The sequence below is a fragment of the Saccharomyces cerevisiae genome, chromosome II (assembly GCF_000146045.2).
Source record: "Saccharomyces cerevisiae S288C chromosome II, complete sequence".
NCBI lineage: Eukaryota > Fungi > Ascomycota > Saccharomycetes > Saccharomycetales > Saccharomycetaceae > Saccharomyces > Saccharomyces cerevisiae.
In genome coordinates this window covers 457,749-484,654 of record NC_001134.8, presented here as the reverse complement: position 1 = coordinate 484,654, position 26,906 = coordinate 457,749, and the positions used below count along the sequence as shown (strand labels likewise).

Genomic DNA, 26,906 nt, shown 5'->3' with positions numbered 1-26,906 from the left:
CCCCAAACCGTAAAGAGCGATTATCTCGTGCAAAATGCATCAAAATCAAATAACTAAAATGAAAGGGTATCATTATTATTCCTAAAAGTTAAGAATGCCTCCAGAAAGAACGGGTACCAACGCAAACGAACACACGTTTTGTTCACTCCTAATGTTGAAGTCTATATTTGCGAAGCGATTTGCTTCCACAGGGTCATATCCTGGTTCTACAAGAATTACTTTGCCAAGAAGGCCTGCAAAAAAAATTCAACTGGGGAAGTCACGACCGGCTATTTATCACCAATTCAATGTCAAAATGGAGTTGAGTGATGGAAGTGTAGTTATCCGGAGATCCCAATATCCAAAGGGTGAAATTAGATTAATTCAAGACCAGAGAAATAATCCGCTGTGGAATCCTAGCAGGGATGACCTAGTCGTTGTGGATGCTAATTCTGGTGGTAGCTTGGACAGATTTAACAAGAGGTATAGCTCTTTGTTTTCTGTCGATTCAACGACCCCAAATTCAAGCTCTGAAACAGTTGAACTATCTGAAGAAAATAAAAAGAAAACACAGATTAAAAAGGAGGAGAAGGAAGACGTTTCTGAAAAAGCGTTCGGTATGGATGACTATCTATCTCTGTTAGACGATAGTGAACAACAGATCAAATCAGGTAAGTTGGCCAGTAAGAAGAGAGACAAGAAGTGAATAGTGTTTGCTCCCCTTACTTTTCTATTCTCGAACCAATTTATATTCCTTTTGGGACATAGATCTCAATCGCATCTGTTTGAAGACTACATAAACAGCCTTGTATATACCGCAACATATACACATACGTCTACATATGTATATATTGACAACGAAGATTCTGCGAACGCTTGGTTTGGCGCTATCGCGATAGATTAAGTGCAACAAGACACACATTTACAAACATAATATGAACCAGATATGATTCATGGATTATCGAGGCAAATGGTCTGTGAATGAAGCTCACTTACGCTGCAATAAGCAGCAACGGCATTGTAGTGATCATTTTCTACGCCTCGTAATATTTCAGCGCAGTGGAAAAAAATTGAAAATTTTTACTCTTCTCGAGTGTTGAATCACTGCTGCGATACTTATCACGTACTTTGTATACATAATTTTACTTGCAATTAGGACTCGAAATCTGTTCAATTACTTTTGAGGATTTCTTTTATTTTAGTTTCCCTTTTTGCATTCGTGTTGATTTTCAAGAAAAATTGTCGTTCTTCAATATCAGTAGACGATTTTACTCTCAGATTGTTAAAAAATCGGTTAAGATTAAAAGAATGAGTGTAGAAGATATCAAGAAGGCTAGAGCCGCTGTTCCATTTAACAGAGAACAGCTAGAAAGTGTTTTGAGAGGAAGATTTTTTTATGCCCCAGCTTTTGACTTGTACGGTGGGGTTTCTGGTTTATATGACTATGGTCCACCAGGTTGTGCATTCCAAAACAACATCATTGACGCCTGGAGAAAGCATTTTATTTTGGAAGAAGATATGTTGGAAGTTGATTGTACTATGTTAACTCCATATGAGGTTTTGAAGACCTCAGGTCATGTTGACAAATTTTCTGATTGGATGTGTAGAGATTTGAAGACTGGTGAGATTTTCAGAGCTGACCATTTAGTCGAAGAAGTTTTGGAAGCTCGCTTAAAGGGTGACCAAGAAGCCAGAGGTTTAGTCGAGGATGCTAATGCCGCTGCTAAGGACGATGCCGAAAAGAAGAAGAGAAAGAAAAAAGTTAAACAAATTAAAGCAGTCAAATTGGATGACGACGTTGTCAAAGAATATGAAGAAATTTTGGCTAAAATAGATGGTTATTCCGGCCCAGAATTAGGTGAATTGATGGAAAAATACGATATCGGTAACCCAGTCACCGGAGAAACTTTAGAATCTCCAAGGGCTTTTAACCTGATGTTTGAAACGGCTATTGGCCCATCTGGTCAATTAAAGGGTTACTTGAGGCCAGAAACTGCCCAAGGTCAATTCTTGAATTTTAACAAGTTGTTAGAATTTAACAACAGTAAGACCCCTTTTGCCTCAGCCTCTATCGGTAAATCATTTAGAAATGAGATTTCCCCAAGGGCCGGTTTATTAAGAGTCCGTGAATTTTTGATGGCAGAGATTGAACATTTCGTTGACCCATTGGACAAATCTCATCCAAAATTTAATGAAATCAAAGACATCAAGCTTTCCTTTTTGCCTCGTGATGTTCAAGAAGCTGGTTCTACTGAACCAATTGTCAAGACAGTTGGTGAAGCAGTTGCTTCAAGAATGGTCGATAATGAAACTTTGGGTTACTTTATTGCCAGAATTTACCAATTTTTGATGAAAATTGGTGTTGATGAGTCCAAATTGAGATTCCGTCAACATATGGCTAATGAAATGGCACATTATGCTGCTGACTGTTGGGATGGTGAATTGAAGACATCTTACGGGTGGATTGAATGTGTCGGATGTGCTGATAGATCTGCCTATGATTTGACCGTTCATTCCAAAAAGACCAAAGAAAAATTGGTTGTTAGACAAAAATTAGATAATCCAATTGAAGTCACCAAGTGGGAAATTGATTTGACGAAAAAATTGTTCGGTCCAAAATTCAGAAAAGATGCACCAAAAGTTGAATCTCATCTATTGAATATGTCTCAAGATGACTTGGCTTCCAAGGCTGAGTTATTGAAGGCAAATGGCAAGTTTACTATAAAGGTTGATGGTGTTGATGGCGAAGTCGAGTTGGACGATAAATTGGTTAAAATCGAACAAAGAACAAAGGTTGAACACGTTAGAGAATATGTTCCTAGTGTCATTGAACCATCTTTCGGTATTGGCCGTATCATCTACTCCGTTTTTGAGCACTCTTTCTGGAACAGACCAGAAGACAATGCCAGAAGTGTTCTTTCCTTCCCACCTTTGGTTGCTCCAACAAAGGTTCTTTTAGTTCCTTTATCTAACCACAAAGATTTAGTTCCTGTTACTACTGAAGTCGCCAAAATCTTAAGAAAGTCTCAAATCCCATTTAAGATTGATGATTCTGGAGTTTCCATTGGTAAAAGATATGCCCGTAATGACGAATTAGGTACTCCATTCGGTGTCACCATTGACTTTGAATCTGCCAAAGACCATTCTGTCACTTTGAGAGAAAGAGATTCCACCAAGCAAGTTAGAGGTTCCGTCGAAAATGTCATCAAGGCTATCCGCGATATCACTTACAATGGTGCTTCTTGGGAAGAAGGTACCAAGGATTTGACTCCTTTTATTGCCCAAGCTGAAGCTGAAGCTGAAACTGACTAAATAAATGACTTAATTTTAACTATATATCGCCAAACATGTAAATTAAAAAAAGAAGCGAGAAGTATATACATGTGTGTATGAATAAATAATTCGTTTACTATTGATACGTATTGCAAGATATGATTATGTACTGTCCACTAATACGATTATTTTGGAAGTTTATAAAAGAAGTGCGGAAATCACATCTGCTGTTTATTTAGCCATTCCTCACACTAATAGTTAAAGTACTTTCATAGCAGCTCTGCGCATGGTCGGACATGCGAAAAATTCTGATATCAAGAAAAAGCGAAATATTTCCGGCCTTGTAGGGGCCAAAACATTAACGTATATCAAGATTTCCTGTGGTAGCAACATTATAAGAAAAAAAGGTAGCCTTCATTGAAACATTCTCTCTATCAGCTTACCAAGTTAAACTCCGTATTCCACAAGCAAGTGCCAAAATGTCTTCTTCCCAGGTCGTCAGGGATTCTGCCAAAAAATTAGTTAATTTACTGGAAAAATATCCAAAGGATCGTATACACCACTTGGTCTCATTCAGGGATGTACAAATAGCAAGATTTAGACGTGTAGCGGGTCTGCCAAATGTAGATGACAAAGGAAAATCTATAAAAGAGAAAAAACCCTCATTAGATGAAATAAAAAGTATAATTAACAGAACTTCCGGTCCATTAGGACTGAATAAGGAGATGTTAACCAAAATTCAAAATAAAATGGTAGATGAGAAATTCACGGAAGAAAGCATCAACGAGCAAATTCGTGCCTTGAGCACTATAATGAATAATAAATTCAGAAACTATTACGATATTGGCGATAAGCTCTATAAACCTGCAGGAAATCCCCAATATTATCAACGGTTAATAAATGCCGTTGACGGTAAGAAAAAGGAAAGCTTATTTACTGCAATGAGAACTGTATTATTTGGTAAATAAAGAGCACATTATTTTCTAAGCTTGTAAATACATATTTATTCATAATGGAGAACGTTATTCAAATTTATCTGTGAATTTCTTTACTCGAGGTATACTTCCGCAAAGGAAATTCTACTTAGCAAATCCTATGGTAACGTCATTGTTTTGTAGCTTGTAAGTGGAGCCTAACTGATTCTTGATTTTCGTAGCATCAGCAACGGTCTCGTATTCCACGAAAGCTAGGTTACGAACGCTAACTAATCTGATTTCAACTAAAGCCTCATTGCCAAGTATTTGCGACAATAATTGCTCGGTAGTGCCGCTTGGCAAATTTTGTATAAGAAGGACTTTGTTCGGTGGATTTTCCATTGTATTGGACACTTTAGCCCGCTTAAGAGGTTTCTGCGATTGTTTTAGATTTTCTTGCTGAGACTTCATGTTTTCCAATCTACGGGTTTCAAATTCTTTTACAATCCTATCAATCTCAGCCTCCTCTACCTTTCTTGATCTCAGCTTATGCTTCAGGCGTCTTATTTGCCTTTTAAGCCTGAACTTTTTGGCGCATATATCATCACTACGTAACTTGCGTTTAAGTTTCCTTGCTTTAAGCACCTTCTTTATATCAAGGTTGTACGTTTCGTCATTACCTTTTTTTTTTTGCATTTCTATTGAAAGACCCAATAACGAATTTGTTCGAGCCTTTCCCATTCTCACTTTACGACCTTGAACTTTTAATGCTGTTGTCGTGTATTTTTCTAGAAACCGGTCTGCTTCTTCTTGAGTGACAAACGTTAAAAATGCTTGGTTAGTCATCTTTGATGATCTTGAAATAGAAACTTCAAGAAGGCCCATTTGATCATCTAGTAACATCAGCGGTTGTGATGATATTTGTAATTTATTGTGGGGAAGGGGTAGCGACGGATTAATGGCATACTTGTTGTTGGGATTAATGTGTTTCAGAAGTAATCTGGTATAATTTTCTTTATTTGCTGGCCTACTGGGTAAATTTTGAAAGTACAGTCTGTTTTTATTGGTCATAGAGTATAGAATAATGAAAACGTTAGTAGAAAGAAGATTTAAGGAAACGTAAATTACAAGGTATATACATACGCTGACATGGTTTCTTTAGGTTTGATGAGGCCGTCTTTTGTTGATAGCAGCTTTTTCCATTTTTTTTTTTTTTGTTTCGAGTAACGTATGGTTTAGTATCTGTCTTCTCCTTCTCTTACAAAAAAACCCTTTGTAAAATAGTGCCGAGTTGGAGGACATCAATCTGATGGGCAAGAAAACACCAACCCCCCCTATATGAAAAGAAAATGATAAGCAGATAGATAAAAATACTTAATTAACTAATACATAAAAATAAGAGGTATATAAAAATATTATATGGAAGCAATAATTATTACTCTTATTTCTTAGCAGCCTTTTGAGCAGCCTTGGTAACCTTAGCGGCCTTTTCAGTCTTGTCAACAGACTTGATAACACCGACAGCGACAGTTTGTCTCATGTCTCTGACAGCGAATCTACCTAATGGTGGGTATTCACTGAAAGCTTCAACACACATTGGCTTAGATGGAACGAACTTGACCAAAGCAGCGTCACCGGACTTCAAGAACTTTGGATGGTCTTCCAACTTCTTACCAGATCTTCTGTCGTTCTTTTCCAACAATTCGTCGAATCTACAAGCAATGTGAGCAGTGTGACAATCCAAAACTGGAGAGTAACCAGCAGAGATTTGACCTGGATGGTTCAAAACAATGACGGTAGCGTTGAAAGAAGCGCAACCCTTTGGTGGATCGTTCTTAGCGTCACCACAGACGTTACCTCTTCTGATTTCCTTAACGGAAACGTTCTTGACGTTGAAACCAACGTTGTCACCTGGAACACCTTGTTCCAATTGTTCGTGATGCATTTCAACGGACTTGACTTCAGTGGTAACACCAGCTGGGGCGAAAGTAACAACCATACCTGGCTTGATGACACCGGTTTCAACTCTACCGACTGGCACAGTACCAATACCACCGATCTTGTAAACATCTTGCAATGGCAATCTCAATGGCTTGTCAGTTGGTCTAGATGGTTGTTCAATGGCGTCAATGGCTTCCAACAAAGTCTTACCCTTGACGACACCGGCCTTGGTTTCCTTTTCCCAACCCTTGTACCATGGAGCGTTGGTGGTAGCTTCAATCATGTTGTCACCGTTCCAACCAGAGATTGGGACGAATGGAACAGTCTTTGGGTTGTAACCAACCTTCTTGATAAAGTTGGAGGTTTCCTTGACAATTTCTTGGAATCTGGATTCGTCCCATTTGACGGAGTCCATCTTGTTGACAGCAACAATCAATTGTCTAACACCCAAGGTGAAAGCCAACAAAGCGTGTTCTCTGGTTTGACCATCCTTAGAGATACCGGCTTCGAATTCACCGACACCACCAGCAATAATCAAGATAGCACAGTCAGCTTGAGAAGTACCAGTAATCATGTTCTTGATGAAATCTCTGTGACCTGGAGCATCAATAACGGTAACTTGGTACTTTGGAGTTTCGAACTTCCACAAAGCAATATCGATAGTGATACCTCTTTCTCTTTCAGCCTTTAACTTGTCCAAAACCCAAGCGTACTTGAAAGAACCCTTACCTAATTCAGCGGCTTCCTTTTCGAACTTTTCGATGGTTCTCTTGTCAATACCACCACACTTGTAAATCAAATGACCGGTAGTGGTAGACTTACCAGAATCGACATGACCGATAACGACAACGTTAATGTGAGACTTCTCTTTACCCATGTTTAGTTAATTATAGTTCGTTGACCGTATATTCTAAAAACAAGTACTCCTTAAAAAAAAACCTTGAAGGGAATAAACAAGTAGAATAGATAGAGAGAAAAATAGAAAATGCAAGAGAATTTATATATTAGAAAGAGAGAAAGAAAAATGGAAAAAAAAAAATAGGAAAAGCCAGAAATAGCACTAGAAGGAGCGACACCAGAAAAGAAGGTGATGGAACCAATTTAGCTATATATAGTTAACTACCGGCTCGATCATCTCTGCCTCCAGCATAGTCGAAGAAGAATTTTTTTTTTCTTGAGGCTTCTGTCAGCAACTCGTATTTTTTCTTTCTTTTTTGGTGAGCCTAAAAAGTTCCCACGTTCTCTTGTACGACGCCGTCACAAACAACCTTATGGGTAATTTGTCGCGGTCTGGGTGTATAAATGTGTGGGTGCAACATGAATGTACGGAGGTAGTTTGCTGATTGGCGGTCTATAGATACCTTGGTTATGGCGCCCTCACAGCCGGCAGGGGAAGCGCCTACGCTTGACATCTACTATATGTAAGTATACGGCCCCATATATATATATATATATATACATTAAACATTATTGGTAAATACACCAGCAACCGCATGATTGATGTTATGGTGGAATATAGGTAGCTAAAAAAACTCTACATAACAAAGTAATTGTTTACATTGATCTTGACCTATCAAATTTCTTTCACATTTTGGGTTTATAGGTCAATATATTGATATATATGTGTAGCTATTTTCGCTTGCTTTCAAGTCACTTCTTAATGGTGGCTCGCTGTCTCTCCTTTGCTAGGGACAAAAATTCGCCTTTAATGGCACATATGCCATGCTTTGAACAGGGAACACGATATATAACGTCATTGCTCGGACATGTTTGGGTGGACCTTATTCTACATGTTTTACTTTTCTCGTCATAATGGCGATGACAGGAAGGGCAAGCTCATCTCCCCAGCTTTAAAGGGTAGCTCAAGGAACACCTACTTCTCCTTGTTGGGAGGAGTCCTGAATAAGGAGTGTCGAATATAGGGAGCTTCATTCGTTGTCAAGAGAATACCAGATCACCTGTTTGGATATATAAACGAGTGTAATAATGCAGAATTATTCCATTTATTTCAGTCGTATATTCAATTGGCTTGTCCCCTCTTACTGTAGTCTTCGATTTGTAACCTCTACGTAGACGATTATACCTTACTAATCAAAAAAAGAACAAAAAAATGGCACAGTTCTCCGACATTGATAAACTTGCGGTTTCCACTTTAAGATTACTTTCCGTTGACCAGGTGGAAAGCGCACAATCTGGCCACCCAGGTGCACCACTAGGATTGGCACCAGTTGCCCATGTAATTTTCAAGCAACTGCGCTGTAACCCTAACAATGAACATTGGATCAATAGAGACAGGTTTGTTCTGTCGAACGGTCACTCATGCGCTCTTCTGTACTCAATGCTCCATCTATTAGGATACGATTACTCTATCGAGGACTTGAGACAATTTAGACAAGTAAACTCAAGGACACCGGGTCATCCAGAATTCCACTCAGCGGGAGTGGAAATCACTTCCGGTCCGCTAGGCCAGGGTATCTCAAATGCTGTTGGTATGGCAATAGCGCAGGCCAACTTTGCCGCCACTTATAACGAGGATGGCTTTCCCATTTCCGACTCATATACGTTTGCTATTGTAGGGGATGGTTGCTTACAAGAGGGTGTTTCTTCGGAGACCTCTTCCTTAGCGGGACATCTGCAATTGGGTAACTTGATTACGTTTTATGACAGTAATAGCATTTCCATTGACGGTAAAACCTCGTACTCGTTCGACGAAGATGTTTTGAAGCGATACGAGGCATATGGTTGGGAAGTCATGGAAGTCGATAAAGGAGACGACGATATGGAATCCATTTCTAGCGCTTTGGAAAAGGCAAAACTATCGAAGGACAAGCCAACCATAATCAAGGTAACTACTACAATTGGATTTGGGTCCCTACAACAGGGTACTGCTGGTGTTCATGGGTCCGCTTTGAAGGCAGATGATGTTAAACAGTTGAAGAAGAGGTGGGGGTTTGACCCAAATAAATCATTTGTAGTACCTCAAGAGGTGTACGATTATTATAAGAAGACTGTTGTGGAACCCGGTCAAAAACTTAATGAGGAATGGGATAGGATGTTTGAAGAATACAAAACCAAATTTCCCGAGAAGGGTAAAGAATTGCAAAGAAGATTGAATGGTGAGTTACCGGAAGGTTGGGAAAAGCATTTACCGAAGTTTACTCCGGACGACGATGCTCTGGCAACAAGAAAGACATCCCAGCAGGTGCTGACGAACATGGTCCAAGTTTTGCCTGAATTGATCGGTGGTTCTGCCGATTTGACACCTTCGAATCTGACAAGGTGGGAAGGCGCGGTAGATTTCCAACCTCCCATTACCCAACTAGGTAACTATGCAGGAAGGTACATTAGATACGGTGTGAGGGAACACGGAATGGGTGCCATTATGAACGGTATCTCTGCCTTTGGTGCAAACTACAAGCCTTACGGTGGTACCTTTTTGAACTTCGTCTCTTATGCTGCAGGAGCCGTTAGGTTAGCCGCCTTGTCTGGTAATCCAGTCATTTGGGTTGCAACACATGACTCTATCGGGCTTGGTGAGGATGGTCCAACGCACCAACCTATTGAAACTCTGGCTCACTTGAGGGCTATTCCAAACATGCATGTATGGAGACCTGCTGATGGTAACGAAACTTCTGCTGCGTATTATTCTGCTATCAAATCTGGTCGAACACCATCTGTTGTGGCTTTATCACGACAGAATCTTCCTCAATTGGAGCATTCCTCTTTTGAAAAAGCCTTGAAGGGTGGCTATGTGATCCATGACGTGGAGAATCCTGATATTATCCTGGTGTCAACAGGATCAGAAGTCTCCATTTCTATAGATGCAGCCAAAAAATTGTACGATACTAAAAAAATCAAAGCAAGAGTTGTTTCCCTGCCAGACTTTTATACTTTTGACAGGCAAAGTGAAGAATACAGATTCTCTGTTCTACCAGACGGTGTTCCGATCATGTCCTTTGAAGTATTGGCTACTTCAAGCTGGGGTAAGTATGCTCATCAATCGTTCGGACTCGACGAATTTGGTCGTTCAGGCAAGGGGCCTGAAATTTACAAATTGTTCGATTTCACAGCGGACGGTGTTGCGTCAAGGGCTGAAAAGACAATCAATTACTACAAAGGAAAGCAGTTGCTTTCTCCTATGGGAAGAGCTTTCTAAGTCTGAAGAAGTAAACAGTTCTTTGCTATTTCACACTTCCTGGTTGATGGTCACTTGCTGCCTGAAATATATATATATGTATGACATATGTACTTGTTTTCTTTTTTGTGCCTTTGTTACGTCTATATTCATTGAAACTGATTATTCGATTTTCTTCTTGCTGACCGCTTCTAGAGGCATCGCACAGTTTTAGCGAGGAAAACTCTTCAATAGTTTTGCCAGCGGAATTCCACTTGCAATTACATAAAAAATTCCGGCGGTTTTTCGCGTGTGACTCAATGTCGAAATACCTGCCTAATGAACATGAACATCGCCCAAATGTATTTGAAGACCCGCTGGGAGAAGTTCAAGATATATAAGTAACAAGCAGCCAATAGTATAAAAAAAAATCTGAGTTTATTACCTTTCCTGGAATTTCAGTGAAAAACTGCTAATTATAGAGAGATATCACAGAGTTACTCACTAATGACTAACGAAAAGGTCTGGATAGAGAAGTTGGATAATCCAACTCTTTCAGTGTTACCACATGACTTTTTACGCCCACAACAAGAACCTTATACGAAACAAGCTACATATTCGTTACAGCTACCTCAGCTCGATGTGCCTCATGATAGTTTTTCTAACAAATACGCTGTCGCTTTGAGTGTATGGGCTGCATTGATATATAGAGTAACCGGTGACGATGATATTGTTCTTTATATTGCGAATAACAAAATCTTAAGATTCAATATTCAACCAACGTGGTCATTTAATGAGCTGTATTCTACAATTAACAATGAGTTGAACAAGCTCAATTCTATTGAGGCCAATTTTTCCTTTGACGAGCTAGCTGAAAAAATTCAAAGTTGCCAAGATCTGGAAAGGACCCCTCAGTTGTTCCGTTTGGCCTTTTTGGAAAACCAAGATTTCAAATTAGACGAGTTCAAGCATCATTTAGTGGACTTTGCTTTGAATTTGGATACCAGTAATAATGCGCATGTTTTGAACTTAATTTATAACAGCTTACTGTATTCGAATGAAAGAGTAACCATTGTTGCGGACCAATTTACTCAATATTTGACTGCTGCGCTAAGCGATCCATCCAATTGCATAACTAAAATCTCTCTGATCACCGCATCATCCAAGGATAGTTTACCTGATCCAACTAAGAACTTGGGCTGGTGCGATTTCGTGGGGTGTATTCACGACATTTTCCAGGACAATGCTGAAGCCTTCCCAGAGAGAACCTGTGTTGTGGAGACTCCAACACTAAATTCCGACAAGTCCCGTTCTTTCACTTATCGCGACATCAACCGCACTTCTAACATAGTTGCCCATTATTTGATTAAAACAGGTATCAAAAGAGGTGATGTAGTGATGATCTATTCTTCTAGGGGTGTGGATTTGATGGTATGTGTGATGGGTGTCTTGAAAGCCGGCGCAACCTTTTCAGTTATCGACCCTGCATATCCCCCAGCCAGACAAACCATTTACTTAGGTGTTGCTAAACCACGTGGGTTGATTGTTATTAGAGCTGCTGGACAATTGGATCAACTAGTAGAAGATTACATCAATGATGAATTGGAGATTGTTTCAAGAATCAATTCCATCGCTATTCAAGAAAATGGTACCATTGAAGGTGGCAAATTGGACAATGGCGAGGATGTTTTGGCTCCATATGATCACTACAAAGACACCAGAACAGGTGTTGTAGTTGGACCAGATTCCAACCCAACCCTATCTTTCACATCTGGTTCCGAAGGTATTCCTAAGGGTGTTCTTGGTAGACATTTTTCCTTGGCTTATTATTTCAATTGGATGTCCAAAAGGTTCAACTTAACAGAAAATGATAAATTCACAATGCTGAGCGGTATTGCACATGATCCAATTCAAAGAGATATGTTTACACCATTATTTTTAGGTGCCCAATTGTATGTCCCTACTCAAGATGATATTGGTACACCGGGCCGTTTAGCGGAATGGATGAGTAAGTATGGTTGCACAGTTACCCATTTAACACCTGCCATGGGTCAATTACTTACTGCCCAAGCTACTACACCATTCCCTAAGTTACATCATGCGTTCTTTGTGGGTGACATTTTAACAAAACGTGATTGTCTGAGGTTACAAACCTTGGCAGAAAATTGCCGTATTGTTAATATGTACGGTACCACTGAAACACAGCGTGCAGTTTCTTATTTCGAAGTTAAATCAAAAAATGACGATCCAAACTTTTTGAAAAAATTGAAAGATGTCATGCCTGCTGGTAAAGGTATGTTGAACGTTCAGCTACTAGTTGTTAACAGGAACGATCGTACTCAAATATGTGGTATTGGCGAAATAGGTGAGATTTATGTTCGTGCAGGTGGTTTGGCCGAAGGTTATAGAGGATTACCAGAATTGAATAAAGAAAAATTTGTGAACAACTGGTTTGTTGAAAAAGATCACTGGAATTATTTGGATAAGGATAATGGTGAACCTTGGAGACAATTCTGGTTAGGTCCAAGAGATAGATTGTACAGAACGGGTGATTTAGGTCGTTATCTACCAAACGGTGACTGTGAATGTTGCGGTAGGGCTGATGATCAAGTTAAAATTCGTGGGTTCAGAATCGAATTAGGAGAAATAGATACGCACATTTCCCAACATCCATTGGTAAGAGAAAACATTACTTTAGTTCGCAAAAATGCCGACAATGAGCCAACATTGATCACATTTATGGTCCCAAGATTTGACAAGCCAGATGACTTGTCTAAGTTCCAAAGTGATGTTCCAAAGGAGGTTGAAACTGACCCTATAGTTAAGGGCTTAATCGGTTACCATCTTTTATCCAAGGACATCAGGACTTTCTTAAAGAAAAGATTGGCTAGCTATGCTATGCCTTCCTTGATTGTGGTTATGGATAAACTACCATTGAATCCAAATGGTAAAGTTGATAAGCCTAAACTTCAATTCCCAACTCCCAAGCAATTAAATTTGGTAGCTGAAAATACAGTTTCTGAAACTGACGACTCTCAGTTTACCAATGTTGAGCGCGAGGTTAGAGACTTATGGTTAAGTATATTACCTACCAAGCCAGCATCTGTATCACCAGATGATTCGTTTTTCGATTTAGGTGGTCATTCTATCTTGGCTACCAAAATGATTTTTACCTTAAAGAAAAAGCTGCAAGTTGATTTACCATTGGGCACAATTTTCAAGTATCCAACGATAAAGGCCTTTGCCGCGGAAATTGACAGAATTAAATCATCGGGTGGATCATCTCAAGGTGAGGTCGTCGAAAATGTCACTGCAAATTATGCGGAAGACGCCAAGAAATTGGTTGAGACGCTACCAAGTTCGTACCCCTCTCGAGAATATTTTGTTGAACCTAATAGTGCCGAAGGAAAAACAACAATTAATGTGTTTGTTACCGGTGTCACAGGATTTCTGGGCTCCTACATCCTTGCAGATTTGTTAGGACGTTCTCCAAAGAACTACAGTTTCAAAGTGTTTGCCCACGTCAGGGCCAAGGATGAAGAAGCTGCATTTGCAAGATTACAAAAGGCAGGTATCACCTATGGTACTTGGAACGAAAAATTTGCCTCAAATATTAAAGTTGTATTAGGCGATTTATCTAAAAGCCAATTTGGTCTTTCAGATGAGAAGTGGATGGATTTGGCAAACACAGTTGATATAATTATCCATAATGGTGCGTTAGTTCACTGGGTTTATCCATATGCCAAATTGAGGGATCCAAATGTTATTTCAACTATCAATGTTATGAGCTTAGCCGCCGTCGGCAAGCCAAAGTTCTTTGACTTTGTTTCCTCCACTTCTACTCTTGACACTGAATACTACTTTAATTTGTCAGATAAACTTGTTAGCGAAGGGAAGCCAGGCATTTTAGAATCAGACGATTTAATGAACTCTGCAAGCGGGCTCACTGGTGGATATGGTCAGTCCAAATGGGCTGCTGAGTACATCATTAGACGTGCAGGTGAAAGGGGCCTACGTGGGTGTATTGTCAGACCAGGTTACGTAACAGGTGCCTCTGCCAATGGTTCTTCAAACACAGATGATTTCTTATTGAGATTTTTGAAAGGTTCAGTCCAATTAGGTAAGATTCCAGATATCGAAAATTCCGTGAATATGGTTCCAGTAGATCATGTTGCTCGTGTTGTTGTTGCTACGTCTTTGAATCCTCCCAAAGAAAATGAATTGGCCGTTGCTCAAGTAACGGGTCACCCAAGAATATTATTCAAAGACTACTTGTATACTTTACACGATTATGGTTACGATGTCGAAATCGAAAGCTATTCTAAATGGAAGAAATCATTGGAGGCGTCTGTTATTGACAGGAATGAAGAAAATGCGTTGTATCCTTTGCTACACATGGTCTTAGACAACTTACCTGAAAGTACCAAAGCTCCGGAACTAGACGATAGGAACGCCGTGGCATCTTTAAAGAAAGACACCGCATGGACAGGTGTTGATTGGTCTAATGGAATAGGTGTTACTCCAGAAGAGGTTGGTATATATATTGCATTTTTAAACAAGGTTGGATTTTTACCTCCACCAACTCATAATGACAAACTTCCACTGCCAAGTATAGAACTAACTCAAGCGCAAATAAGTCTAGTTGCTTCAGGTGCTGGTGCTCGTGGAAGCTCCGCAGCAGCTTAAGGTTGAGCATTACGTATGATATGTCCATGTACAATAATTAAATATGAATTAGGAGAAAGACTTAGCTTCTTTTCGGGTGATGTCACTTAAAAACTCCGAGAATAATATATAATAAGAGAATAAAATATTAGTTATTGAATAAGAACTGTAAATCAGCTGGCGTTAGTCTGCTAATGGCAGCTTCATCTTGGTTTATTGTAGCATGAATCATATTTGCCTTTTTTTCCTGTAATTCAATGATTCTTGCTTCTATACTATCCTCAATGCAAAACCTTGTGATCTTCACAGGTCGATACTGACCAATTCTATGAACTCTATCACCACTTTGCCATTCAACACTAGGGTTCCACCATGGGTCTAAAATGAATACTTGCGAAGCTTCACAAAGATTCAAAGCAACACCGCCCGCCTTTAAACTGACCAAGAAAACCTCGCATTGAATGTTGTTCATGAAATACTTGATGGTTTCATCTCTTTGCGTCGGTGACATACTACCCTGAAGCTTCACTGTTTGAAATCCAGCTCTTTTCAATCTCCACTCTACCAGATCCAGCATACTGGTAAACTGGGAAAACACAATGGATTTAATCGTTCTCTTGTTGCTTCTCAGTTTGTATAGTTCTTCCACAAGTGCTTCGATTTTCGTTGATGATTGCCACTTGCCACTCATGTTTAGACGGCTAACAATACTTTGCTTTTTGAAGGAATCAAGGTCCACTTCCAAAGCAGGTTGAGACAAATCGATACTTAGCCCGATATGACAAACAGGACAAGTAAGTTTATTGTTGTTTTCCATGAAAGATTCCACATATTCTTTGATGCATAAACGACAGAACTTATGGTGACATTTAGATTCAATGGGCTCCTCAGCTTCATCGTTACATAATTGGCAGATCACGACGCCGATATCATCGCCAGGAAAATTGTTTAATCTTTTCAAAACTAAATCAGGATGATCTGCCAGTTGCCTCATTCTTGTGATTAGGGTGAAAATGTTTGCATAATTGTTTAGAACAACACCCTCCTCAACAAAGGAATTATACTTCCTTTTAGAATCTGTGTATAAACTTCTGTAAAGATCTTTTTCCTCTTCATTGAAGAAGTCTCTCCTCACGGTAACAATTCTGGGCGGTAGACCCAAGTCATCCGCTCTTTCCACTTTAGTTCTTCGCAGCATGATGTTTTTCAATAATGTCTGAATGTTATTAAAAGACTCTAAACCAGGACCTTCCACACCAAATTTCTGAATGTTCTTCAACATGAAATGGTTGAAGAAATTCGTGTGTTGCATAATGACGTGACTACAATGGTCACAATGCATGCGATCCGTAAATTTCCAGTCCTTCGAAGCGCAATCACACTTGGTACAAAAGTACTTTGTGAAAGGATTGATATTTAAGAATCTGATCAAAGAATACATCTCACCAATTCTATTTTGCAGCGGAGTACCCGACAGGCACCATCGCTTTTGCGTTTTTAAGTTGTTTACAGCCCTAGCAGTATTGCTTTGTCTATCCTTGATATTGTGTGCCTCATCCAGAATAACTCTATAAAAGTCAATATTATGCAATACGGAAGGCTGCTTGAAAAGTCCATTTTTCCTTCTAAACCCGTAGTTTTGCTTTCTGAATACCGATTCCAGCACTGCGTAAGTGGTTAGTACAACATCGTAGCCTTGCAAATCTTTGATATCCGTGGTTCTGGAAGCACCGTGATAAATGTATATTTTCAGTTGTCCCTTTGTATGTTGTTCTATTTCGTTTTTCCACTGCATCAGCGCCACGGTAGGGGCAACAACTAAAGACGGAGACTTAGTCAAATCGTTCATTAATAGGGCAATAGTTTGGATGGTCTTACCCATACCCATTTCGTCTGCCAAAACACCGCCCGCATAAATGCTCTCCTCTTGAGATATTAGCCAATGAAGACCTTCTAACTGGAAAGGTAGCAGTTTGATGGTCATACCATCCGGCTGCTTGGATCTTTGGGGGACATAGGGAGGTGCATTTTTCAAATCCGTGAAAACATTCCTTAGTTCAGGATGATGCTCATATAATCGCAAAGTGTTTCTTTCATATGGGGTTACCTTCGGTGACTTTTTCTTGGTGCTCGTTTTTTTCTTCTTCTTCCTAGCAGTTGTCTTCCTTTTCTTTGTTAACGGTTCGTCGTCATCCGAAACATCACGTTCCTCCTTGATTTCTATTATCTCGTCATTATCATTCTTGATCGCATGAGTATTCTCATCGGTGGCGGTCCGCTCTTTATCTGAACCTGTTAGGTCTATGATAAAATCTTTGTCATCGTCGTCGGGTGATTTCACGAGCGTAGCATCATCACGGTATTCTTCATCTTGGCTGTCATTTACGTTTTCGCTGTTCCCTTTCAGCTGCAGAGTTTTTGAGTTTTTCACAGCTGTATCGTCATCGCTTAGTTCATTATAATTAACACTTTTTTTCGTACTTCTCGTACGCCTTCTACGGATAAAGCCCCCTTCTTGCATGATTTTTCAGTTGGTACACCAGTTATACGGCCAAGAGTATCTAAAATTACCAAAACTACTAAGGTTTGAAAACACCACGCAGCATTACGTCGTTATACTGTCGGTTTTATTAGTCCTTAAGGTCCTATCTGTGCATTTTTTTTATAGCGTTAATCCGAAACTTGAAAAAAAAAAGAAAAGGGAAATGAAAAGGGAAGAAAAAGAAACGGAGGCGCAGGAGGAAGGAGGGGGGAAAAATAGAAGCAACGCAGAAGTCCCCACTGTTTCCCTGGCAACCATGGCGGGAAAAGGGTAACAGATTTTTTCGAGGAGTAACACATTTTGTGCTGTGTGGGTTGGTAGTTTTGGCGGCTAAAAATCAAAGGGAAGAGGGGATGTACTACTTTCAAACCTTCTCACTTTTTGTTGATTTTGAGTGCTGTAAGGATTGTGGTTTAGGCATTTTGACAAGCTCCTTAAAATCTAAGCGTCGGAACAACTGACGAACTTTAAAACCATAAACTCAAAAACCGGTCAACATGAAACCGTTACGGTTTCTCGGTATCCTATGCTTTAAGCTAATGAAACATCCACATAACGAAGATAAAAACTAAAGCACATCCGATCTGAGTTTTGAGCTGGGCGGCAAAAACAAAACTGTCAGTGGCTGGCTGATACAGGGCACGTGAGAGGTCACTGAGGACGAAGGGTGCGGCTCACCCGGATTGGCTGAGTCACCTTCATCGCGTCCACGTCACTCCTCGTTCGCTTTTTTTTTCCCTTTTCTTCTTTTGTGCACCACTCAGGGCACGAGAAAAGCTTATTTTTTTCGTGCACACTCCGTTCTTAGTGGTTGTTCCACATCTTTTTTGTGCTTGTGCGTTTGCCAATGCTAAAATGGAAATTGCCTTATAACGTGGGCCATGTCATGCCGTGTCCTCTCGTTTCGTAAAACTTACCACACGTACCGGACTGTTCCGTCCTGTCTCGTATCGCACGGGTGCCGTATCGGCTCTAATTATTTTATCTCTCTATTTTCTTTCTTTTCTCTGCGCTACTCCTTTCTCGATCGTTGCTACTCCCGTCGCTAGCCACTGGTCTCCCGCGTACTGTACTCCATCTTTTTTTGGCGTTTTTCCCCTATCCAACTCGAACAAGGTTTGTTTAAATTTATTTTATTTTTCTTTTCTTCGGTCGGTCGTTCTTTTCCCTTCCGATTATCAAAGCAAAAGCGCATTTTTTTCTTTGTCTTTTTGTTTTTTGTTTCCTGTTCTCTGTTTTTTTACAAACCACGTCAGGAGTTCAATTGAGAGAACTAGAATCAACAAAGCCAAATACGACAACGTCACTAGTCTTTGAACCAGAGGCGTATTCCCGTTACCTCTTTTCCCATATTTCTGTTTTTCTTTTTCACTGCTATAAGCCTTTAGACTAGTACTACAACTACAACAGCAACAACAACAAACAAAACACGACTGGAAAAAAAAAATTAGGAAAAATGAATCCGGGCGGTGAACAAACAATAATGGAACAACCCGCTCAACAGCAACAACAACAGCAACAACAACAGCAGCAACAGCAACAGCAGGCAGCAGTTCCTCAGCAGCCACTCGACCCATTAACACAATCAACTGCGGAAACTTGGCTCTCCATTGCTTCTTTGGCAGAAACCCTTGGTGATGGCGACAGGGCCGCAATGGCATATGACGCCACTTTACAGTTCAATCCCTCATCTGCAAAGGCTTTAACATCTTTGGCTCACTTGTACCGTTCCAGAGACATGTTCCAAAGAGCTGCAGAATTATATGAAAGAGCACTTTTGGTAAATCCCGAACTATCAGATGTGTGGGCTACTTTAGGTCATTGTTATCTGATGCTGGATGATCTGCAAAGAGCTTACAATGCCTATCAACAGGCTCTCTACCACCTCAGTAATCCCAACGTACCGAAATTATGGCATGGAATCGGCATTCTTTATGACAGATATGGTTCGCTCGACTATGCCGAAGAAGCTTTTGCCAAAGTTTTGGAATTGGACCCTCATTTTGAAAAGGCAAACGAAATTTACTTCAGACTAGGTATTATTTATAAACATCAGGGTAAATGGTCTCAAGCTTTGGAATGCTTCAGATACATTCTCCCTCAACCTCCTGCTCCCTTGCAGGAGTGGGACATATGGTTTCAGTTGGGTAGTGTTTTGGAGAGTATGGGAGAGTGGCAAGGTGCGAAGGAAGCCTACGAGCATGTCTTGGCTCAAAATCAACATCATGCCAAAGTATTACAACAATTAGGTTGTCTTTACGGTATGAGTAACGTACAATTTTATGACCCTCAAAAGGCATTGGATTATCTTCTAAAGTCGTTAGAAGCAGATCCCTCCGATGCCACTACATGGTACCATCTCGGTAGAGTGCATATGATTAGAACAGATTATACTGCCGCATATGATGCTTTCCAACAAGCTGTTAATAGAGATTCAAGAAACCCTATCTTTTGGTGCTCAATCGGTGTTTTATATTACCAAATTTCTCAATACAGAGACGCCTTAGACGCGTACACAAGAGCCATAAGATTAAATCCTTATATTAGTGAAGTTTGGTACGATCTAGGTACTCTTTACGAAACTTGTAACAACCAATTATCTGACGCCCTTGATGCGTATAAGCAAGCTGCAAGACTGGACGTAAATAATGTTCACATAAGAGAAAGATTAGAAGCTTTAACAAAGCAGTTAGAAAACCCAGGCAATATAAACAAATCGAACGGTGCGCCAACGAATGCCTCTCCTGCCCCACCTCCTGTGATTTTACAACCTACCTTACAACCTAATGATCAAGGAAATCCTTTGAACACTAGAATTTCAGCCCAATCTGCCAATGCTACTGCTTCAATGGTACAACAACAGCATCCTGCTCAACAAACGCCTATTAACTCTTCTGCAACAATGTACAGTAATGGAGCTTCCCCTCAATTACAAGCTCAAGCTCAAGCTCAAGCTCAAGCACAAGCTCAAGCACAAGCACAAGCTCAAGCACAAGCACAAGCACAAGCGCAAGCACAAGCACAAGCACAGGCGCAAGCACAGGCACAAGCACAAGCACAAGCACATGCACAAGCGCAAGCACAAGCACAAGCACAGGCACAAGCACAAGCACAGGCGCAGGCACAACAACAACAACAACAACAGCAACAACAACAACAACAACAACAACAACAACAACAACAACAACAACAACAACAACAACAACAGCAGCAGCAATTACAGCCCCTACCAAGACAACAGCTGCAGCAAAAGGGAGTTTCTGTGCAAATGTTAAATCCTCAACAAGGGCAACCATATATCACACAGCCAACAGTCATACAAGCTCACCAACTGCAACCATTTTCTACACAAGCTATGGAACATCCGCAAAGCTCTCAACTGCCACCTCAACAGCAACAACTACAATCTGTTCAACATCCACAACAACTTCAAGGCCAGCCTCAAGCCCAAGCTCCCCAACCTTTAATCCAGCATAACGTGGAACAGAACGTTTTACCTCAAAAGAGATACATGGAAGGTGCAATCCACACTTTAGTAGATGCCGCCGTATCCAGTAGCACCCACACAGAGAATAACACAAAGTCTCCTCGTCAACCAACCCATGCCATTCCAACGCAAGCTCCCGCAACAGGAATAACGAACGCTGAACCACAGGTAAAGAAGCAAAAGTTGAACTCTCCAAATTCAAACATCAACAAATTAGTAAATACTGCTACTTCCATTGAAGAAAATGCAAAATCTGAGGTGAGCAACCAATCGCCAGCAGTAGTGGAGTCTAATACCAATAATACTTCACAAGAAGAAAAACCTGTAAAAGCAAACTCAATACCTTCAGTAATTGGCGCACAGGAACCTCCACAGGAAGCTAGTCCTGCTGAAGAAGCTACCAAAGCAGCTTCTGTTTCTCCTTCTACAAAACCGCTTAATACGGAACCAGAGTCATCTAGTGTCCAACCAACTGTATCATCAGAAAGTTCAACAACAAAAGCAAATGACCAAAGCACTGCTGAGACCATAGAACTTTCTACTGCTACTGTTCCTGCAGAAGCAAGCCCTGTAGAAGACGAAGTAAGACAGCATTCTAAAGAGGAAAACGGCACAACTGAAGCATCTGCACCTTCTACTGAAGAGGCGGAGCCAGCAGCTTCCAGAGATGCTGAAAAACAACAAGATGAAACCGCTGCTACAACGATAACTGTAATCAAACCTACTTTGGAAACAATGGAAACAGTGAAAGAGGAGGCCAAAATGCGTGAGGAAGAGCAAACATCTCAAGAAAAATCCCCACAGGAGAACACACTTCCAAGAGAAAATGTAGTAAGGCAAGTGGAAGAAGATGAAAACTACGACGACTAAAAAGTTTGCATTCAAAAAATTAATCTACTAATTTATAATCAACGAGAAATGTTGTGTAGCTCACAATTCATTCATTATGTTGTGGATACATATATAAATAAAGAAAAGGCTAAAAAAAAAGGTGGGTAACGTGAATTAGGTTATTTTTCATATATGCACATGTAAATATATGCGTATATAAATATATTATTATTTGTATCATTACATACTTAAAATCTATTATTGCTTAAAAGGTTTTCCCGATGAGCATATGTAATAATATTGGGAATTAAGGTGCATTTTCGTATCCTTCATTGTGTATCTACAATCTCTTCAAGAAATTCCCTTATTTGCTTTAAAACGGTTTCCCTTGTTGAATCCGATACCATTTCTAGAAAAAAAAATTCCACTGTTAGTAACGTTCTCTTTTCAATAAATTTAGTGATAAAATATTCACATACCTAATGCTTTGGGTTCTACGGTGGATAAAATTTGGGTAAAGTTCGTAGATTCATTTATGTTCATCTCTGATTTGGTCAAATCTTTGACTTTATCCACCCAACCTTCTTGAAGTAGTCTGGCTTTTAGTTCGTTTGAAATTCTAATAAATGTGACGGTGATCTGAATAGTCAGTAAAGTAGATTTTTTAAAAAAGACAACCCCTATAATATTTTATCATACAGTTCATAGTTTCCTGATTCTACAAGATATTGTTGTATTTGACTCTTTAATTGCGCAGTATCCATAGTCATTGGAGTGAAGGCCAGAATTGTTACTTCTGATTTTGTCGCATGTGTTGGTCAAGCCATGCCTATGGCAATTTTCATTTTTTATTTTTCATAATTCCTCATTTTGGTCTTCATGGAGGAAGAGGTCCGGCAAGCGAATACACTTCCGTAAGGGATGGCAAGTACGGCCGTTAGCGGTTTAATACAACGTCAGACAGCCTTCATATGAATCACGTATATATGCTTTTATGATTATTCTTTCGGCATTTTCCTTCCTTCTCATACTTAGATGTTTTTGAGAAACGTAAGAGTTATTTCCCTCAATTCAAGGAGACTATTTAGAACTATGAGCACCGTCAAGGGTAAACCAGAAGATGCTAAAATAATTGAAGCCCGTCACGTTAAAGAAACATCTGACTGCAAGTGGATCGGTTTACAAAAAATCATCTACAAAGATCCCAACGGGAAGGAAAGGGAATGGGATAGCGCAGTCCGCACCACTAGAAGTTCCGGTGGTGTAGACGGCATTGGTATCTTAACCATTCTAAAATACAAAGATGGAAAACCTGATGAAATTTTGCTACAAAAGCAGTTTCGCCCTCCCGTTGAGGGCGTATGCATTGAGATGCCAGCCGGTTTGATAGATGCGGGTGAAGATATTGACACTGCTGCCTTAAGAGAATTAAAAGAAGAGACTGGTTACAGTGGTAAAATAATTTCTAAAAGCCCAACAGTTTTTAACGATCCTGGTTTCACAAACACCAACCTCTGTCTGGTTACTGTCGAAGTTGATATGAGTTTACCTGAAAACCAAAAACCAGTTACTCAATTGGAAGATAATGAATTTATCGAATGCTTTAGCGTTGAGTTGCACAAGTTTCCTGATGAAATGGTTAAGTTGGATCAACAAGGCTACAAGTTGGATGCACGTGTTCAAAACGTAGCTCAAGGTATCCTCATGGCCAAGCAATACCACATCAAATAGATAGCGATAAGTAGTGTTTCTGTATGAAAAATAGGCGAGATGTTAATACCAAAATACAAAGTACCTTTTGCAACAAGATAGTGTCCCATTTATGAATAAGTACATTGAAAAAGAAGGACGTAATGAAAATAACATTCCGTAGGAAATTTGACAAGGCTATTTGCCATCTTAAGTAGTCAGCATTGAGGTATATTTTCCAAAGCGCGACGTTACGTGTTACCAAATTTTGAATCTAAACTAGCCCTTTTCTACTATTTCCACTGATCTACCTTACGATTCTGCAAAAAACTACCATTAATATCTGTTGAAATCAGTGGTAGTGCTCCTTGTATGTCATACATGGTTAGTGTTCCTTGATTTAAGTATTTGGCTACAGCTTGGACATTGCCGAAGGGCGGCAGAACTGTCTGATAATTGCTGGGATTCAAATTAACGATGAGGGCACAACATCACCTACAAGAAATATAAAAGAAGTAGTCCTTGAGGATATATTTATCAACAAAGGAAAGACGATAGTTTTACATAGCATCACAGTTATCGTTATTTCCTTTTGTACGCTGTGATTCATTTTTTTATAGTGGACTTTTTAGTTCTTACACTTCGGCTTTCGCTAAGTTTGATGACTGTTATAACTCATTCTAATAAAATAATAATATGCGCCATCTTCTAACGCCGGCTATGATAACATTTTAGGAACATGATAGTCGATGGATATATGCTGCCTTGTTCAAAGGGTCACCTACTTTCCACCATGATAGCTGTTATTCTGACAGCCCTCTTGAATCTTGTCAACGAAGAGCGGTAACGTCACCACTTCAAAAGGTCGTTATCGGGACTTTATATTGTTTGAAACATTGTTAATCATGAATGTGTATTAGAGGTAGTACTATGTAACTGTATAAAAAAAGAGTCGAAAATAGTAATTTTCAAAAAAGAAAGGCTGAGTTACCATTGACTCAATGAATTAGCTTCAAATCTCTCATTGTTCGTTCCCAATTTGATTGCCATCTGTTCTCAGCTTCCTGCGTTACATTTTTCTTCAATTTTTGGTATAAATCAGCATCTTTCATAGCAAAAATCAGAGATTCATGAAGCTCCCTTCTATCAACAAATTTTAACCCATTTACATTGTGTTGTACTAATTCGTCAAGCACTGGATAGTTCATTGCAATAACAGGAAGACCTGAGCCAAACATATCTAAAATTTTCATTGGCAGGTCCAACCCTGAACTTGAAGTATGCAGGGAAACTCCGTAATCGCATAATTGTAATAACTTTGGGTAATCCTCTGCTGACAACCACACAAATTCGATTTGACAGCGCTTCCAGTCATATTCTTCTACTTGCTTCATATATTTCTCCTTTAGTGGTCCTTTACCCGTTATAAAACACAAGATCTTAGGCAAACTTGAATCAAATTTGACATAAGAGTTTTCGTAAATCTTTAGGGCACCTAATAAAATACCAATATCTTCATCAGGGGTGAATGATGTTGAAGTCACAATAATTTTATCGCCTTTTTCTGTATCAAAATCATCGCGAATATAATTCTTTATAAAGGCTTTGGTAGTTAGGGCTTTTTGACGAGAAATGTCACCTGCCAAAGGTTGAAATTGGGAAGCCGGGCGGTCGTAGAGAACAGCACATCTCTTTGGATTCAAGTGAAAGCTTTGAATTAAATATTTCCTCATTGCTTCAGTAACAGTCAAGTTATAATCAGCAAATTTGCTGAATATCATCTCTACCATGTAAGATATCAACACTAAAGGATGGTAAAAGTTTCCTTTAAATTTTAGTTGCAATATCGAATATGCTAGATTGTGCCAATCAATAATTAGTTTACAACCGGTCAACTTGTATAGCACAGCAATCGGAAGAATGGGTATGCTCGGTGGATTTTGAACTAGTATGTAATCGCTTCCTCTCAATTCCCAAAGTAATTTGAAAATACTTAAAACTTGAAAAAGCACCTTCTTTACCATAAATATAACTGATGTTCCGCCTCCCTTTCTTTTCAAGTTTGACATATGATGGACGGTGATATTTGGATCACTGGAAATAATTTTGGGTAGAGTGTCCTCCACATAACCGCATAGCTCGACTTGCCAACCTAACTTACTGAAACTTATAGCGTGATAGCATATCCTTGGAGAGTGTCCTACATCACCCAGCACAAATATGATGATCCTTTTTTTGGTCGACTTGTTGCCATAAAACAAGTAGGGTATAACATAATAAACCACTAACGGTATGGAAAGGTATAATATTATTAAGGCAAGTAACCACCGAGGAATTTCCAAAAACATTTTCACCAATTGACTATAGCCCCTAAAATGCCGTTACAATTACCCTCTAATGGCTTTGCTAATTGCTGATTGAAAGATATATGACCAATTAACTTGATGATTGCTATATGCGCGTTCTATTGAAGCAACGTGCAAGATGATCACTGCTTGGATTGACCTTGTTTTAGCAACAAGCCATACAAAGATATCAGACAGGAAAGTCACAGTCAAAGCATGCAAAAATCGACAAAGCAAACATAAGTAGAACCTGAGAACATCAACCATATGTCCTAATGAATTCAAGCACCCTCTTTTCCACCCAATTTGAGACATTTTCAAGATGTATTTATATTTTCGTGTACTGTGATATGACTTTATTCTTAGAATTTTTTATTGCCCGCGTAAGAAGGTGTTTAACAAGAGATCTTGTTAACTCACAAGGGTACTCTGACTGGATAGAAATCTTATTCTTGACCGGAAACTATCGAACTACAAAGAAAGAGCTTAGTTAATACAAATAAAAAAGTACAATGTCCTCCAATCTTACCGAAGAACAAATTGCTGAATTCAAAGAAGCCTTTGCCCTCTTTGATAAAGATAACAATGGCTCTATCTCATCAAGTGAATTGGCCACTGTGATGAGGTCATTGGGTCTTTCGCCCAGTGAAGCAGAAGTAAATGATTTGATGAACGAAATAGATGTTGATGGTAACCATCAAATCGAATTTAGTGAATTTTTGGCTCTGATGTCTCGTCAACTCAAATCAAATGACTCTGAACAAGAACTACTAGAAGCTTTTAAAGTATTCGATAAGAACGGTGATGGTTTAATCTCCGCCGCTGAGTTGAAACACGTGCTAACATCCATTGGTGAAAAATTGACTGATGCCGAAGTAGATGATATGCTAAGAGAGGTTAGTGATGGATCAGGCGAGATCAACATTCAACAATTCGCTGCTTTGTTATCTAAATAGGTGCATCCTTGTGATTTTTTGCTCCCGCTATCTTACCCTTACCATTCTGGTTTTATAGTATTCGTTGAGTATCGTTTCATCTAAAGTTTGACAACCACACGCAAATATATACTGTACGTAGACAGGGTTAATGTTATTTATGTAGATAAGTAATGTTCCTGAGAAGACAG

The 26,906-nt window shown here is 39.5% G+C and overlaps 13 protein-coding genes across 13 annotated transcripts; 8 read left to right on the top strand and 5 right to left on the bottom strand.

Moving 5' to 3' along the window:
• Positions 1–151: 151 nt before the first annotated feature.
• MRPL36 (mitochondrial 54S ribosomal protein YmL36) lies at positions 152–685 on the top strand (the record flags this gene model as incomplete). Its single annotated transcript, NM_001178470.1, has 1 exon — positions 152–685. One exon carries the CDS (start codon positions 152–154, stop codon positions 683–685), a length of 534 nt encoding a protein of 177 aa, NP_009680.2.
• A 602-nt stretch (positions 686–1,287) lies between these two features.
• Positions 1,288–3,291, top strand: GRS1 (glycine--tRNA ligase; the record flags this gene model as incomplete). Its single annotated transcript, NM_001178469.2, has 1 exon — positions 1,288–3,291. One exon carries the CDS (start codon positions 1,288–1,290, stop codon positions 3,289–3,291), a length of 2,004 nt encoding a protein of 667 aa, NP_009679.2.
• A 440-nt stretch (positions 3,292–3,731) lies between these two features.
• Positions 3,732–4,220, top strand: CBP6 (Cbp6p; the record flags this gene model as incomplete). Its single annotated transcript, NM_001178468.3, has 1 exon — positions 3,732–4,220. The coding sequence occupies one exon, from the start codon at positions 3,732–3,734 to the stop codon at positions 4,218–4,220; it is 489 nt and encodes a 162-aa protein (NP_009678.3).
• A 111-nt stretch (positions 4,221–4,331) lies between these two features.
• On the bottom strand, positions 4,332–5,317 carry MUD1 (Mud1p; the record flags this gene model as incomplete). The annotated part of the gene is made up of 2 exons (NM_001178467.1): positions 4,332–5,220; positions 5,310–5,317. 2 exons carry the CDS (start codon positions 5,315–5,317, stop codon positions 4,332–4,334), a joined length of 897 nt encoding a protein of 298 aa, NP_009677.1.
• Positions 5,318–5,607: 290 nt separating this feature from the next.
• TEF2 (translation elongation factor EF-1 alpha) lies at positions 5,608–6,984 on the bottom strand (the record flags this gene model as incomplete). The annotated part of the gene is made up of 1 exon (NM_001178466.1): positions 5,608–6,984. One exon carries the CDS (start codon positions 6,982–6,984, stop codon positions 5,608–5,610), a length of 1,377 nt encoding a protein of 458 aa, NP_009676.1.
• Positions 6,985–8,217: 1,233 nt separating this feature from the next.
• Positions 8,218–10,263, top strand: TKL2 (transketolase TKL2; the record flags this gene model as incomplete). The annotated part of the gene is made up of 1 exon (NM_001178465.3): positions 8,218–10,263. One exon carries the CDS (start codon positions 8,218–8,220, stop codon positions 10,261–10,263), a length of 2,046 nt encoding a protein of 681 aa, NP_009675.3.
• Positions 10,264–10,728: 465 nt separating this feature from the next.
• Positions 10,729–14,907, top strand: LYS2 (L-aminoadipate-semialdehyde dehydrogenase; the record flags this gene model as incomplete). Its single annotated transcript, NM_001178463.1, has 1 exon — positions 10,729–14,907. One exon carries the CDS (start codon positions 10,729–10,731, stop codon positions 14,905–14,907), a length of 4,179 nt encoding a protein of 1,392 aa, NP_009673.1.
• A 127-nt stretch (positions 14,908–15,034) lies between these two features.
• Positions 15,035–17,407, bottom strand: RAD16 (DNA repair protein RAD16; the record flags this gene model as incomplete). Its single annotated transcript, NM_001178462.1, has 1 exon — positions 15,035–17,407. The coding sequence occupies one exon, from the start codon at positions 17,405–17,407 to the stop codon at positions 15,035–15,037; it is 2,373 nt and encodes a 790-aa protein (NP_009672.1).
• A 1,477-nt stretch (positions 17,408–18,884) lies between these two features.
• Positions 18,885–21,785, top strand: CYC8 (transcription regulator CYC8; the record flags this gene model as incomplete). The annotated part of the gene is made up of 1 exon (NM_001178460.3): positions 18,885–21,785. The coding sequence occupies one exon, from the start codon at positions 18,885–18,887 to the stop codon at positions 21,783–21,785; it is 2,901 nt and encodes a 966-aa protein (NP_009670.3).
• A 290-nt stretch (positions 21,786–22,075) lies between these two features.
• Positions 22,076–22,516, bottom strand: SUS1 (Sus1p; the record flags this gene model as incomplete). Its single annotated transcript, NM_001184520.1, has 3 exons — positions 22,076–22,155; positions 22,226–22,365; positions 22,446–22,516. The coding sequence occupies 3 exons, from the start codon at positions 22,514–22,516 to the stop codon at positions 22,076–22,078; spliced, it is 291 nt and encodes a 96-aa protein (NP_878049.2).
• A 265-nt stretch (positions 22,517–22,781) lies between these two features.
• On the top strand, positions 22,782–23,477 carry YSA1 (ADP-ribose diphosphatase; the record flags this gene model as incomplete). The annotated part of the gene is made up of 1 exon (NM_001178459.1): positions 22,782–23,477. One exon carries the CDS (start codon positions 22,782–22,784, stop codon positions 23,475–23,477), a length of 696 nt encoding a protein of 231 aa, NP_009669.1.
• Positions 23,478–24,433: 956 nt separating this feature from the next.
• ALG1 (chitobiosyldiphosphodolichol beta-1,4 mannosyltransferase) lies at positions 24,434–25,783 on the bottom strand (the record flags this gene model as incomplete). The annotated part of the gene is made up of 1 exon (NM_001178458.3): positions 24,434–25,783. The coding sequence occupies one exon, from the start codon at positions 25,781–25,783 to the stop codon at positions 24,434–24,436; it is 1,350 nt and encodes a 449-aa protein (NP_009668.3).
• Positions 25,784–26,292: 509 nt separating this feature from the next.
• Positions 26,293–26,736, top strand: CMD1 (calmodulin; the record flags this gene model as incomplete). Its single annotated transcript, NM_001178457.1, has 1 exon — positions 26,293–26,736. One exon carries the CDS (start codon positions 26,293–26,295, stop codon positions 26,734–26,736), a length of 444 nt encoding a protein of 147 aa, NP_009667.1.
• Between the last annotated feature and the right edge of the window lie 170 nt (positions 26,737–26,906).